The 13,498-nt window shown below is 51.6% G+C and overlaps 1 protein-coding gene across 1 annotated transcript in view; it reads right to left on the bottom strand.

Annotated features, from left to right (window-relative positions):
- Positions 1-13,498, bottom strand: part of HPSE2 (heparanase 2 (inactive)) — a gene marked incomplete at its 3' end in the record, with an annotated part of 97,608 nt that overhangs the window by 8,751 nt on the left and 75,359 nt on the right. Inside the window, exon 6 of the mRNA XM_035897427.1 lies at positions 4,311-4,358. Within this exon, the coding sequence (XP_035753320.1) occupies positions 4,311-4,358 (48 nt within the window). The remainder of the gene's footprint in view (positions 1-4,310; positions 4,359-13,498) is intronic.

Here is a 13,498-nt window from a genome sequence, read left to right as displayed (position 1 = left end):
CCGGAATGCCCTTGTGCTCTGGCAGGCTGCAAGGCCGGGGGGCACACAGCCCTCCCGGAGAACGGCAGTGCCAGGCACCTGGGCAAACCTGGGGCTTCACATCTCTCTGCTGTCACCCCCGGGACTTGGGCTGCCTTTAAAAAGGGTTTTCTGGAAAGATCCACAGTCTGCTGCATGGGACCACGAGCATCGTCCCATATTTAATGAAGGCGGTGCACTGGCTCCTGGGCAGCTGGTTTCATTTACCTCCCCTTTCATTTTAAAGAGAAACCTTTGCCCCTATTATCTGACCTCTTCTTCTGTTGCAGTTAATTACATTAAAGCCCACTTCCCAAAGCTCAGGAATTTCCGGATCTACTTTGTTGCCTGCTGCTATGGGGAGAGTCTGCTAGGAATTAGGGCACCCGCCTGCTGGGGACACCAAGCGGGACAGATCCCCGCTGTCAGCGTGACACCCCGCTGCCACCGCAGCTGTGAAACTGAGACACCTCCGCCGACAGAGGTGGCCCCCATCCCTGAGCATCTCCCTGGGGAGAGGGCAGGGCTCCCGCCTGCAGCACAGGACGCAGGCAGCCCCACTGCTCCCCCAGAGAGGAGAGGTGGGATGCGACCTGCTCCCCCTGGCGAAAGACCTGTGGGCACGGGGAGAGGCACTGCCCACCTCCAGCCAACTAAGAAAGAAGAATGAGCGGGGGCTGCTCTCTGGCCCTAAAGGCACAACTCACACCCATGCCTTCCTCTGCCCCCAGACAAGGTGCCTCAGTCCGTCCCACTGGTGGGAGCCATCTCTGCCCCATGCCATCTCCCCAGCCATGCCCTGGCATCGCCTGGGAGTGTGCTGGTGGCCAGGGCCACGATGCTGCCATGGGCTGTGCCCTCCACCAGACAGTGCAGAGGATGCCAAGCCAGTGGGCAAAGCCGTGTCCTGGCCGGGTTTTTTACAGGTGGAGATGGGCCAGTGATTTCTTCACACAACCCTGTCCTCCAGGCACAACCTCAGAACACACCACACTCTAAGCACTCACAGCAGGCTCATGCAAGCCCAAATGTATTCCCTTGGCATATACATTGGTGTGTGTGTGTGTGTGTGTGTGTGTGCACGCTGGGCAATTCTGCCCTGGCATCTTTGGGAAATCTGCCCCTTGCAGCTACTGCCTCGGGGGCAACTCTGCCTGCACACTCAACACACCTAAGCCAGAAGAGATGCCATCCAAACCAAGCCCAGCAAAAGCATTTTAAGCAGCATCCACCACACGCCTGAGTGCCTGGCATCTCTGATTTGCCACATAGGGTGGATCTCTTTCCATCCTGGAAGGTAATGTGGCATTCTCCAAGGAGCCAAAAGGATAGATGTCCACTGGCTTTGAAGATGCAAACATTTATTTTCCCTGTAATTAATAGGGATGTGTGCTTCAGAGGCAGCGTTGCATAAGGATTTGCCCATTAAATATGCAAAACTTGGAGTTTTGCACAAGTACTTTGGATGGAAACCCAGCCGTACAGAGCAAGAGAGCACGCCTGAGGATGGGACCGGGCATGGCTGCAGGTTTAAGTGGCAATGAATCTTTACCATGTACAAGAATGCCAGCGCCGAGCAAAGAGATGGCTGCAGGGAGGTTTCTGAGCGGTGGAAACCTGCATCTGAAGACTGAGGGGGTCCACAATAAACTGAGCATTTACTCATAACAAACAAACTAAATTATCGGGGAGATGCCAAAACTCTCGGAGCCACTGTCAGTCCCACCTGCCACACCCTCCTTTAGTGGAAATTCCCTGAGTGTTTTGAAGCCATCCACACATCCCTCTCCAGCAACACATTACTTCTGAAGAGGGAGGCACACATGCTGAGCTACATATGTAAGTGAAACCATACTCAGAAAGGCTGGCAAGGCTGCTTATTTCCACCCAGTGTCACTTTTCTGTCAGCTATACTTCAGATATAGTCTGTTTTCACACAGAGAAGAGGGACCCCTGCAATGTATTCCCTCCTCAATTCCCTTTCTGGATCAAGCATAGCCTTTTCAAAGGAATAACAGATTTGACAAATTTATAACCGATATCCCAGGAGAACATTAGGGTTTGGAACAGAAATGTTCATACTTGAAGTTAGACAGCAGTTTAGTTTCCTGCTAGTAATTTTCTTCTTGGATACAAAGGAATTCGTTTTGTTTTGTTTTGCTGTTTGGAGCAGAGGGATGAGACACTGTTTTGACATTTATTCATAAACACTACAGAAGCCCAGCTTGCAATTGTGGCCATTGCCAGTCCTTGCAAATGCATACGGGTGCGATCTCCAGAGCTGCAAACCTGGGCTGAGGTAGAAGCAGCTCCTACGTCGCAGTGGAAATGGGTCAGCAAGCAGCGTCTCAGCCCTGCCAGCCCTCGCCGGGAGCGGCACCAGCCCCCCCGCTTGCAGGCTGCTGCTTCAGCAGCCGCGCAGCACCAGCACTGCCGAGCACTTCGCACTGATCCTATAAGCAGCCGAGGGCAGGTTCCCTGCACACCAGGATGAAACTCCTCATCTGAAGCCTGGAAGTTTGTTCCTTCAACTCCTCCAAGGGCTTGGCCCAGTGCTCAAGCCCTGTTGCAGAAAGCTAATTCCTGGACTAAATAAATGCGATCAGCACATCGTGTAATCATGAAAAGCAAACTCCCAACTGAGACATAGATCATCATTGCACAGCATGAGCCTGTAAGTAACACAAATTCTGCTCCAAATTCTCTGCTACCCCATCGCCCTCATTGCACCAAGCTGCTGCCGCCTGGTGGGGAAGCCCCCGGAGCCCAACACGCAAGCAAGCAACATGGTGGCACAGCGAGGCGAGCTCAGCTCCCTGAGGAATGGGACTTGGTGGATGCTGGTGGATGTACTATAAATCCCTCTGAGATACCAACAGTTGCTTCTGCAGGAGGCTCCAAGGTTAACACCCCAACACAGAGACCCCGGGCACACTTGCCAGAAAACCTCATCTTAAAACCCACCCAAGCTCTTCTTAAGAGCAGGTCTCCAGGTGGGCTTTACAAGAGGTGGGCTTTACAAACCACACTGCTACACTTCAGCAAAGCAACCTGAGAACCCCACGAAGGGTCGCCGTGGAGGACCCATTTGGGGAACAAGCCCTGTGGGCATCACACACAAGGCCACCTTGGACCTGAGCCCCTGGCTGCCATGCTCAAGGCCAGTGCACCATGCGGGAAGTTTAACCCAGCATCAGAGCAAATCCACTTTTTCTGGAAACGGGAGGGGTCTCACCATGGTTTTTGCTCCAGCAAATGCCTGTCTCTGAAATGTGTCCTTTCTGTGGCAGGGGAGAGTCCTGCCTGCCCCACAACCCCTTTTTCCTATCAGTTCTGGCGGTTGCTGCTGTGCTTGCACACTGCCTCACCTTTGCACCGGCATTTGCACTCACACCACGGAGCTCACAGCCCACTGGGGAACCTACCTGTGGCCATAGTGTGCAAATGGGGGCAGCTAGAAATAAGAGGAGGAAAAAGATGTTTATGGATTTTCCCCCAGATAAGAAAACCTTTCCCTCCACTTGGTGCTTGTCACACTCAGTGCTACAGCTCAGAGCTTGCTTTGCCTCTTCTGAACAGCAGCACATGTTCACGTGGAGGAACCAGGGGAAATTGGGTATCGGCATCTCTCTGGCAGCCCCACTTGGGCCTGGATCTTGGATGTTCACCTCCTTTCCATCGACATCTGCTCCTGGGGCCCCATCTGCAGTGCAGGGCAGCGGTGTGTCTGTGGACACCCGAGACCCTTACGAAAGGGAGCGGGGAATGGGGCGTTACGCATTCACCATTGGACTAAGCTGCCTCTCCCTCCTCTGGGCCAAACCAGCTCAGCTTCAGGCCAGCGGTTTCAGGGAGACAGCAACTGGGGTGAAAGGAAAAGGGCTTTCAGACAGTCCCATACTTCTGTCACATGTGGCTTTTGCTGCCCTGTCGTCCCCACCCTGGCCAGCACCAGGGCTGCCCGTCCTCCCAGCTGCCTCGGGGGACGCAGCGGTCCAGCTCGGGCTTCGCTCCCAGCAATCAGGCAGGCCAGGCATGCAGGCGGTGGTATTTTTAGCCTCTGTCTCAGCTGCGGTGGTAAAGGTTAATACATCCCCTCCTGTATTTGTTCGAGAGGCTCCAGCAGGAGGGACGGAGCCTCTTTCACCTATTTAAATGCAGCAGGAGGACAGAGGAGGTGGTTGTCACACGTCTGCCCCCTTTCACACCCAGACATCGCATCAGCCCAGCTCCCAGCCTCGCCTGATCACTGCAATTAGGGTTGGAAAGTAGAAGAAATGGTGAATACCTACTGTTGCCAGGTAACAGCATCCACTGTGCTGCCAGCCACTTTCATGAACCTATAGGAAACAGAGGGAGAAACCGTATAAGCCCAACGTTGTCACAGGGGAAGCCCTAAAACAAGCGATGCCCATCCCATATTGCAGGATAACAAAGGTGGAAGAAAATGGATGAAAAAACCCACAGCACTTCCATGCACAAGGTTACGGTGAGTTGTGTGTATGCATTAATCTCCTGATGGCTTATGACCCAACTACCTTAAAGACAGTACATCTCCTCCAGACAGCTCCTGCTTGAGTCAGGCTTGAGGCCACACAGGTGTACCTGCTTATGCTGCTGATGCCAAAACCAAAGCAATTCCTAATCTTGGGGACTGCATGTGACCACTGCTGCAGCCACCTCTGGCACAGGCTTGCTGCCATCCAAGAATCTCTCCCTGGCTCCCTTGGTCCAGCAATGCAAACTCCACCCTGGGAAACGGAGCTGATGCATTTTCGAATTGATAATCATAGAATCATAGAATCGTCTAGGTTAGAAAAGACCTTTAAGATCATCACATCCAACCCTTAACCTAACCGTGCCAGCCCACCACTAAACCATGGCCCTAAGCACCTCATCTATCCTTCTTTTAAATACCTCCAGGGATGGGGACTCAACCACCTCCCTGGGAAGCCCATTCCAGAGCCTGACAACCCTTTCTGTGAAGAAATTTTTCCTAATGTCTAATCTAAACCTGCCCTGGCGCAACTTCAGACCATTTCCCCTCATCCTATTGCCCGTTACCAGGGAGAAGAGGCCGACCCCCACCTCGCTACCCCCTCCTGTCAGGCAGTTGTAGAGGGCGATAAGGTCTCCCCTCAGCCTCCTCTTCTCCAGGCTGAACAACCCCAGCTCCCTCAGCCGCTCCTGATAAGCCTTGTGCTCCAGACCCCTCACCAGCTTTGTGGCTCTCCTCTGGACATGTTCCAGCAACACAATGTCTTTCTTGTAGTGAGGGGAAATATATAATATTGTATAATGTAATAATGAATGCACATGACAGGAGACACTGGCTTGAGCAAGTGAACATGATGAGAAAGAAACCGGTGCTGTATTGTCTTGGGCTGCTCTTCGATGGATGGGGATCCTGGGGACACAACAGGAATCACGTGGCTGTCCTGACCCCACCGGGACACAGGGATGAGTGGCACTGGGTCCTGTGACCCCAACTCCCCCAAGACAGCCCCGTGACTGAGGGTGGGGAAGTAAAGGGAAGGTTTGTGAGGAGAGATGAGACCTTTTATCAGAGCAGTTGTCATGGCAGGGAAGAACAGCAAGCTTTCTGGCACACAAGCCTCTAATCAGGTCTGAAACAAGAGCAGCAAACTTCAGGCTAAATATAGCTTGGAAACAATCATCCTGACTTTAAATTAATGACGATGGTCAATTATAGACTGGGACAAAAGGGCAGCTGGACCCTGTGAAGCATAAGAAGACACTGGCAAAGGCAGCGGTAATAAATCCCTGCGGACAGAGAGGGAAGAGATACAATTAGAAATGGAAAAACAATATCATGCTGTAAAACCCCGTAGCACTGATGCATCCCCGAATCTGCTGCCTAGCAGCGCTGTGAGCTTCAGTTCCCAGCCTCACCTTCCAGAAATGCTTTTACATTTCTCCCGAGGGTCAGGCCCAGGAGAGTGTTTTGGGAATGGTTCCTCCCCAGCTGAGCAGGGCGAGGAGACCAGCTGGACCAGCCGGAGGGAGAGGTGTGAGCTCCCTGCGACTCACATGGGTCAGCTGGCGAAAAGAGGATTTTGCAAATATTGTTCTACAAAACTAAGTGGGCAGAAATACGCCAAAAGGATCAAAATACCTGACTCCCAGGCTTTAAATACTCAGTACAGGACCCGCTGCCTAAAGCGTAACACGTGAAGCGTACAAGAGTGAACTAATGAACTCTAAACTGAAATTATGAACACAATCTATATTGGGTTTGAAGATCGATAAATTGCAATTGGGTTTGAAGATTAGCCCAGCTTGCTTTCTAATCTCAAATGCTTTATGTTCTGGCTGCAAAATAAACCATCCAGGACTTTACTAAATCACTTCTTCAAGCTCAGCTTGGCACTCTCCACTCGCAGTCCAAAACCATGAGCAGACCGAGCTTGGAGGAAGAAGCTCTGCAGTTTTCCTCACCACTTCCACAGCCCTGCTGCAAAGACACCCGCTGCAGCGGACTTGCGTGAAAAGCAAAGCAAACCCTGGGTATCACCTCCAGCATCCCTGGAGCAGCAGAAGCTGGGCATCCGTCTATCCCATCTCCCACATCTCTAGAAAGCTAACTGACCCAACATTGAAAAGCTCCTGAGAAAACTTTGTTCTAGGACACAGGCATCATGCAGGCAGCGCAGTACAGACCAAAAGCAGGACAGAAAAGGCCCTTGCTTGCTTAGTGTTCCTCTTCTGTCTCCATAAGAGCAAAACAAATTGGCTAGTTTGGTCACTTCCAAATTTTACCATATAACATGTGTATCTAGCTCAAATTTTGCTTTCCGTATCTGTTTTTCTTGGTTTTTTTTTTTTCTTTCTTTTTCCTTTTATTGAGATTTTTGCAGGATGAAGTTCAAAAGTTCCTGGTACAACTTCAAGTCCTGCCTTAATGGTGGAGTTGTGCCTGGAACATTCCAGACAATTTGGACAATGGTCTCTACCCTCCAAAGGGAGCCTAGAGCAGCTCAACAGTCAACAAATGGCACTGCACGAGCAAGAGGTGAAAGCCCAGGGCAGGTGGAGATGCAGCAATGCGCAGGTATCCGAATATCTTCGGTTCAGGAATACAGATGTAACTAATGCCTTTGTTCCTGTAGCACCTGTGCTGCACAAACCACAGATTTTGAGGCCAGTGAAGATCCATACAGTCCAAATGGCCAGCGCGGGCACATTTTTATCTGGGATTTCCTGGACTGTGCGAAGCCCATGTGTGCAGCACGGCGCAGGCAGAGCAAACCAGACGCTTCCGGGAGGGCTCCGATCCCTGCACATGTGCTGCACAGATGGGCTGGGCTGGCACAGTAAATCTGCCATTTTCCTACACATTGGCCTTTCCCTGTGAGCACCAATAGACCGCGCAGCGCATGTGCAGTAAATCCCCTGAGAGCAGTGGGACAAGCCAAGCCCATGCTGTGTAGGCAAAGTGGGCAACTACAGTAGCAATGCCCCATAATTTGGATGGGTGGCAGCCCCAGCGCGTGCCTGTGCCATATCCCTGGATGTACTTCCACATATCAGAAACCTGGGCAAACATAAAAGTCCTCAAAATCTGCGGGGGCAGCTTCTCTAATTGGGAAAACAGAAGATGCCAGGGGCCCATGGAGGAACAGAAGCCTCGGGCAGGGAGTTTGGGATACTGAGGATTAGACAAGGTCACTGAGCTCGGGTACGTCCATCCCCTTACCCTTGCAAGCTGCCAACGTGCCAGCACCCCGTGCCAGCATTACTACCTGTGGGACCTGTGTTGAGCTAGAAATGAGGCTCAAGCTTGCTTTTAAATAGGCACTGAGAAAAGTGTAATTAAATGTTGATCAGCCACCCAAACAGTTCACATCTCTGTCCCAGAAATGGTAAGACTGGCATAACACGGGACAGCACCTCACAGGGCAGGAACGAGCTGTGGGAGAGTGAGGCAGGAGGGCTGCAACACCATGACATGGCACAGACTCCACAGCTCTATCTTGTGAAACCGCGGCTCAAATCTGACCTTTCCCAGAGCATCTCCCATAGCCACATCTCCCAGGACCGCAACTTTCACTTAAGTGTGGGCATGTCTGAAATAGATCTCCTGTCCTGGTTCAATACCTGCCAGTCATGGAGCACCTACTGCAACCTTAAGCAAATTACTCCCATGGTTAATTAGCCTCCAAGTATGTTATTTCTCATCTGAATGTGTCTGGCTTCAGCTGTCAGCCACTGGAACTTCCTAAGCTTATTCCTGATACATTAAAGAGCCATCTGCATTTGGAAATCTCTTTCCCATGCAGGTAATTGCAGATTGTCGTCCTTTAAACAATAAAAAAAAAAGTGATCCTGTAACAAAGAATGCAGCTGCACGAGGAGACAAGTTACCATCGCACAGGCTCCCAGGTGGTTTAACATCATCATCTGACTCCTGGGTGCTGGACTTCACAAACACGGGTTATTTCATCTGCTACTCCCCAGAGTACTACAAAAGCAAACAGACTCCCCCCCAAGCCCCAAATGTAGGACCAACCCTGGCCTGCCTGTGGTGGACCCCTAGAGCTGGGTGGCAGATCTCTGCCCTTTGAGCCAAGGGTGATGGGTAGAAATAGCTTTATCTTATGTCTGAATTGGTTGGCGAGGGGGAATGAGGCACAGGCTTCACTTCCTACCTTCTTCAGATTCCAGTAGCACAATCCAATGCCTGCAGCAGCGGAGACAGGGACCAGACCCAACTTGTGCCACCTGCTGCGAGGACTTTGACCTGCACCGCCCGATTTCAGGCAGGGATTTCACTCTGGGGAGCAGAGCCTGGTGGGGACTACGTACAAATCTGCTGCTATGTTGTATTCTCTCTCTGCTCAGCATCACCGTTCTCCAACCAACCTGATCCACGGTAGGGCTGCACAAGCCTTCTAGCAAAAGCAGGCTTTATGTCCCAGACTGACCCAGCCAGCCTTGGTAATCTGCACTCCAGGGACTCTGGGAGTTGCATTTTGGACCATGATGTTGCATTATTGATTTGATTTGTCCAGTCCCTTTCTGAACACACACCTCTGGCCTCCACAATACCCTGTGGCAATGACTTCTACAAAGCCATCACATACCGTGTGAAAAAGCTTCCTCCTCCTTTCCAAAGCTTCCTTCCAAACTACTTTCTGCACTGTGGAAAAACCACTCTATTCACAGGCTCATGGGCCTCGATTACATCCCCTCCAAGCTGTCTGTCTACTGAGCTGAGGAGGCATAGCCTATTTAATCTCTTCTCACGGGAAGACATCACATACCTCCGCACACCCTTGGCTCCTCTCCCTGTAACCCTCCTGCTTCTATTACATCTTTTCAGAGAAGAACCGACTAAGACTGCAGATAGCAATCAGGATGAAGGCACACTGTGTGCAGTGTCATAATCTCATCTATGTCTTTTCTTACCCATTTTGTTCTTCTTCCTACACAGGTGACTGTGATTTTGGCATTCCAGCCATCCAGATCAAGTTTCAGCAGCAACAATTATCTTAACCCTTTCCTCCTGAAAGAGCAATAGCTAAATCCTTTGCTTATATCTCACATCCATGACCCTGCTTTATAACCAACCACAAAACGCCTCATCACATCCTCCACACCTCATTTCAATGTATTTATGAATGGACTCACACAGAAGTTCAATGCTACCAGAGCTCGAGTTCATGCTGCAGTGACCTCCTCCCCCCTTTGTATCATTAGTTTAATGTTGCTTGTCTTGTCGCTTGATTTTTTTGCACAAAATTCTTTCTCTGGACCTATTCAGTGTCCCGGTACAGCCTGGGCCACCAGCCTTGTGGGAGCTTGCTTGGTGAAGGGTGAAGGGTGAAGGGTGAAGCTTCTGGAGTGAAAAAAATGCAGTGCTTACAAGTCACCTGTGTCAAACAGGGCAAGAAGTCCTTGTCAGGAAGAGGACAAGACAAATGCCCACATTTCTTCCTGAAACCCACCCAGAGTCCTCCCTCTGTCAGATAGCACCTACTCCAGGCTCTCCTTGTTTCCCTTCCCTACTTGAATTTAAACAAACAAGCTCTGTCCTTACGCTCTTTGGCTGCTGCTCCAGAACAAGTCGTGGATAAAAAGCAATGCCCGGACTGACTGATGTGTGCTGACCTGCTCAGAGAGCCACAGCCCTCTTTGCCCTCGTAACAGCACGGATGCAAGGCATGGGCAGTCATCATAAAAAGACTCCCAAAATGGGAGATGTTTTTAGCACCTTGATTTTGCTTTGGCCTCTGGTTGTGTTGGACCCCAGGTGTACAGCCTGTGCTGTTTCATGAGATGTAAGCCAACACCTCGCTCTACCACATAAGCACCAACACAGGACCCTGGGCTCTCTTGGTTTCTGGATGCAGGGAGCACGGCTGAGGACTGGGACAGGTTTTAATCCAAATCCTACCTGGGCTACCCACAGATAATCAAGACGTCGTCTCCGTGTGCCTTCCCGACCACCGACAAACATGCTTCCTCACCTCTCTGGGCTCCTTTCAGAGCACTGCAGAATGGCATCATCACCAAAAGGAGCCAAAGTGACCCAGATGGGTGGGTAGCTCTCCACAGGTACTCCAAACCAGGAGTAGGAGGCAGTAAAATCATGAAGGATCATGGAGAAACTCTTGTGCCTTGCGAGGCGAGGACTGACATGTGGCAGCTTCCTCGCCTCCCACTGCCACCTGGATGGAGGCACTGTGGCTCTGCGACCAGAGGGTGGATGTGCAATGGTGGCAGCAGCAGCAAGGAGGGCCACGGAGGCTGGAAAGAGGGCGGATGGAAAGCCAGGGAGGCAGCAGGTCTGGTGGCTCTGAGAGCTGGGGGATGAGGAGGTAGGGAATGGCTGTAGCTCCAGGCAAGAATGATTTTCACTTCTCTGGTGACTTCAGCAGGCTCAGGACCCAAAGTGGCCACAGAGCATCAACAGGGGCCAGCCTCGCGTGGACACAAGTGCCTGCCAGCCCTGATCCTCCTGGCACTGCAGCTCGTGCTGTGATAGAGGTAACACCTCAGCGTCTGTGAGTGTCCAGTGGCAAAAACTAGGCTACAGCCGAGGAACAACAGGTCATGAGAGCCCCTAGCCAAATCTGCCCAGCCGTGCCGGCCTAAGTTTTGTACCAAACGTTCTGAGCTTTAACACATGTTAGCATCACTTCTTTCTAATAGCTTTCCCTCGTGTTTCTTCTCTTCCAGCACTGAATGTCTGATTCAGTCATGCATTAACCTTTGTGTCTGATTCCTGATCTGCTGTTAAAATCTATGTTAATTCCTTAGAATCTCACAATTTTTTCCCCAAGCAAATTCTGAGCAGTTCTGGGATTCCTGTACCCACAGACACAGTAGGTAGCTAACGTGGTCTGCTCTCCAACAGCTCAGGCTGCATGAAAGCTCTAATTAACACCTCATCAAACTCAACTGTTGGTTGTGTCTGGAGAAATTCCCTCTAGCACCTGTGCATTCATGAGACACCGTTTCTAGCCTCCTGCACAGCAGGCCCCAGCCACCGGAGCAATGCTCCATCACTGCAGAGCCCGTCCTTACACCAGCAGTAGCGGTCCTGGTCCAGTCTCCAGGACTTGCCAGCCCAGAGTGACACCAATACGCTCTGTGGCTGCTCAGAGCCACTGCACCATGTGGGGTGATGCAAGAGCTCAGGAGCGATAACTCAGCAGTGATGGGTGTGTAAAGCCTGTGCCGCTGAGTTTCAGGCAGGGCTCTCCTCCCCTTGCCATATCCTACCTCCATCATCAGCAAATGCACAGGTTTCACCCCGCACAGCTCAGCATCACCTGCCTAAGGACAGCCTTTGCGGTGGGACAGCACGCACACGCCCCTGCATGCTGCAAACCTTCAGGTGCCGGATTTGCCCTCGTCACCTAGCCCATCTAGCAGACCCCAGAGAAAGGTGGCACCCCAGAAGGGGCTCAGTCCCACCCTGTCCTGGAGGACAGGCCCTAGGATTGGGTCAGGATGGCCCTGGAGGCGTCCAGCTCCCACTGAGACAGGGAGAGCCTGGTGTGCAGCAGAGTGCAACACCCAATTCCTGTCGACACTACCATTATTGCAGGACAAGGTTTGAATGTAAAAAGTAAGTTTAGCTTGGTTGCTTGACAGAATATTTAAACAGTAGACTGCAATGTTTGGAACACAGAGCGTGCAACAGGAAAATGTAATTTTAGGTAATACTTCACAACGAGACTATTCTGAGTGTTTCAGCACCTCAGGTAATTCTAGAGGCTTTCCCTGGAGAACATCTAACTCCAGCTTCTGCTGTCGGAGCTCACACTCCCTGGCCCTCTCTGAGCTCTCCTTTCCCACTTCAGCTCAATTCCATTAATTGCCCCCCCCCTCAAAATCTGCTTCCTCACTTTGTGTAAGAGGGCACTGCTTGCCTGGCAGACTAACGGACCCATCGGGGGTGCCCCTTCTCTCCCCTCCAGACTTACTTAACACTTGAGTCATAATCTTCCACTTGACTTCCTATCTGGTTGACTTCTGCTGCTTATCACATTTTTTAAAATAAGAGCAAAATGTTGCAGATTTCACATCATCATCATATTTACCGCACACACTTTATTTGCTCTGGAGCCTTCACCCTACTGCAAGCACTACGTAGACCACTCGTGGTGGTCTAGCAAGGCAGACAAGCAGGATTGCTGTTGCCTAAATTCCTTCTCCTCTCTCCTGCTCGCTGGCTGTGACGGCCCCAGGCGCACGCTGAGCCACGTCCCATTGACCAGTTCTGCGATGCTCCTGCAGAAGGCAGAGCTCTCGGTAGCACTAACCCAGAGTACTGAAGAGACCTCAGGGAGCTGCTGGGAATAAAGCTCGTGCTGTCAAGCAGCTTAGGCGCTGGGATTTATTTGTTTGTCCTTTTGCAACTCCATTTCCAAATACTGCAAATGAGCGTTTAGCCCTTTGTCTTTGTGTAATCAGACTTGTTCCTCCTCTTTGTGCCCTGCCTGGTTATAATGGGGTCTTTCTGTGGAAAGGCAAGCAGCTCTTGTCTCCCAGGACCCCGTGGGCTGTAAGGCCACGCAGGCACGTGCCGCTCACCATGAGCTGCAGGCACCAGGGCTTGGAGTGCAGCAGATGAGGTTTCTCCATGGGGGAGAGAAACCACTTCAAGCGCCCGTGGGCCAGCGTCACCCTGGCAGGTAGGGGTGGCAGCAGAGAAACAGCATATATGCTGTAGCTATAGCTTGGAGAGCTATAGCTTGGAGAGCAGGCATGCTTGTTGCAGAGCTTTCAGATCAACGTGGGAGTCTGGAGAACCCCCACCATCCCGTCACCAGGGCTGCTCATACCCTCGCTCTTACCATCAGCCCCTTTCATGCCAGGTGGTGTTTCGGCCACCCTCTCCATCAGGCTGTACGCCACAGCCTTGCTCCCGGGGTCGCTGTCAGTCAGAGCGCGGCTCCAGCAACGCAGAGCTGCCAGACCACCCTGGCCGTGCGACTCAGCTCTTCCG

This window comes from Egretta garzetta, unplaced genomic scaffold, assembly GCF_000687185.1.
Source record: "Egretta garzetta isolate BGI_Z169 unplaced genomic scaffold, ASM68718v1 scaffold56, whole genome shotgun sequence".
Taxonomy (NCBI): Eukaryota; Metazoa; Chordata; class Aves; order Pelecaniformes; family Ardeidae; genus Egretta; species Egretta garzetta.
This window is presented reverse-complemented; position numbering and strand designations above follow the sequence as displayed.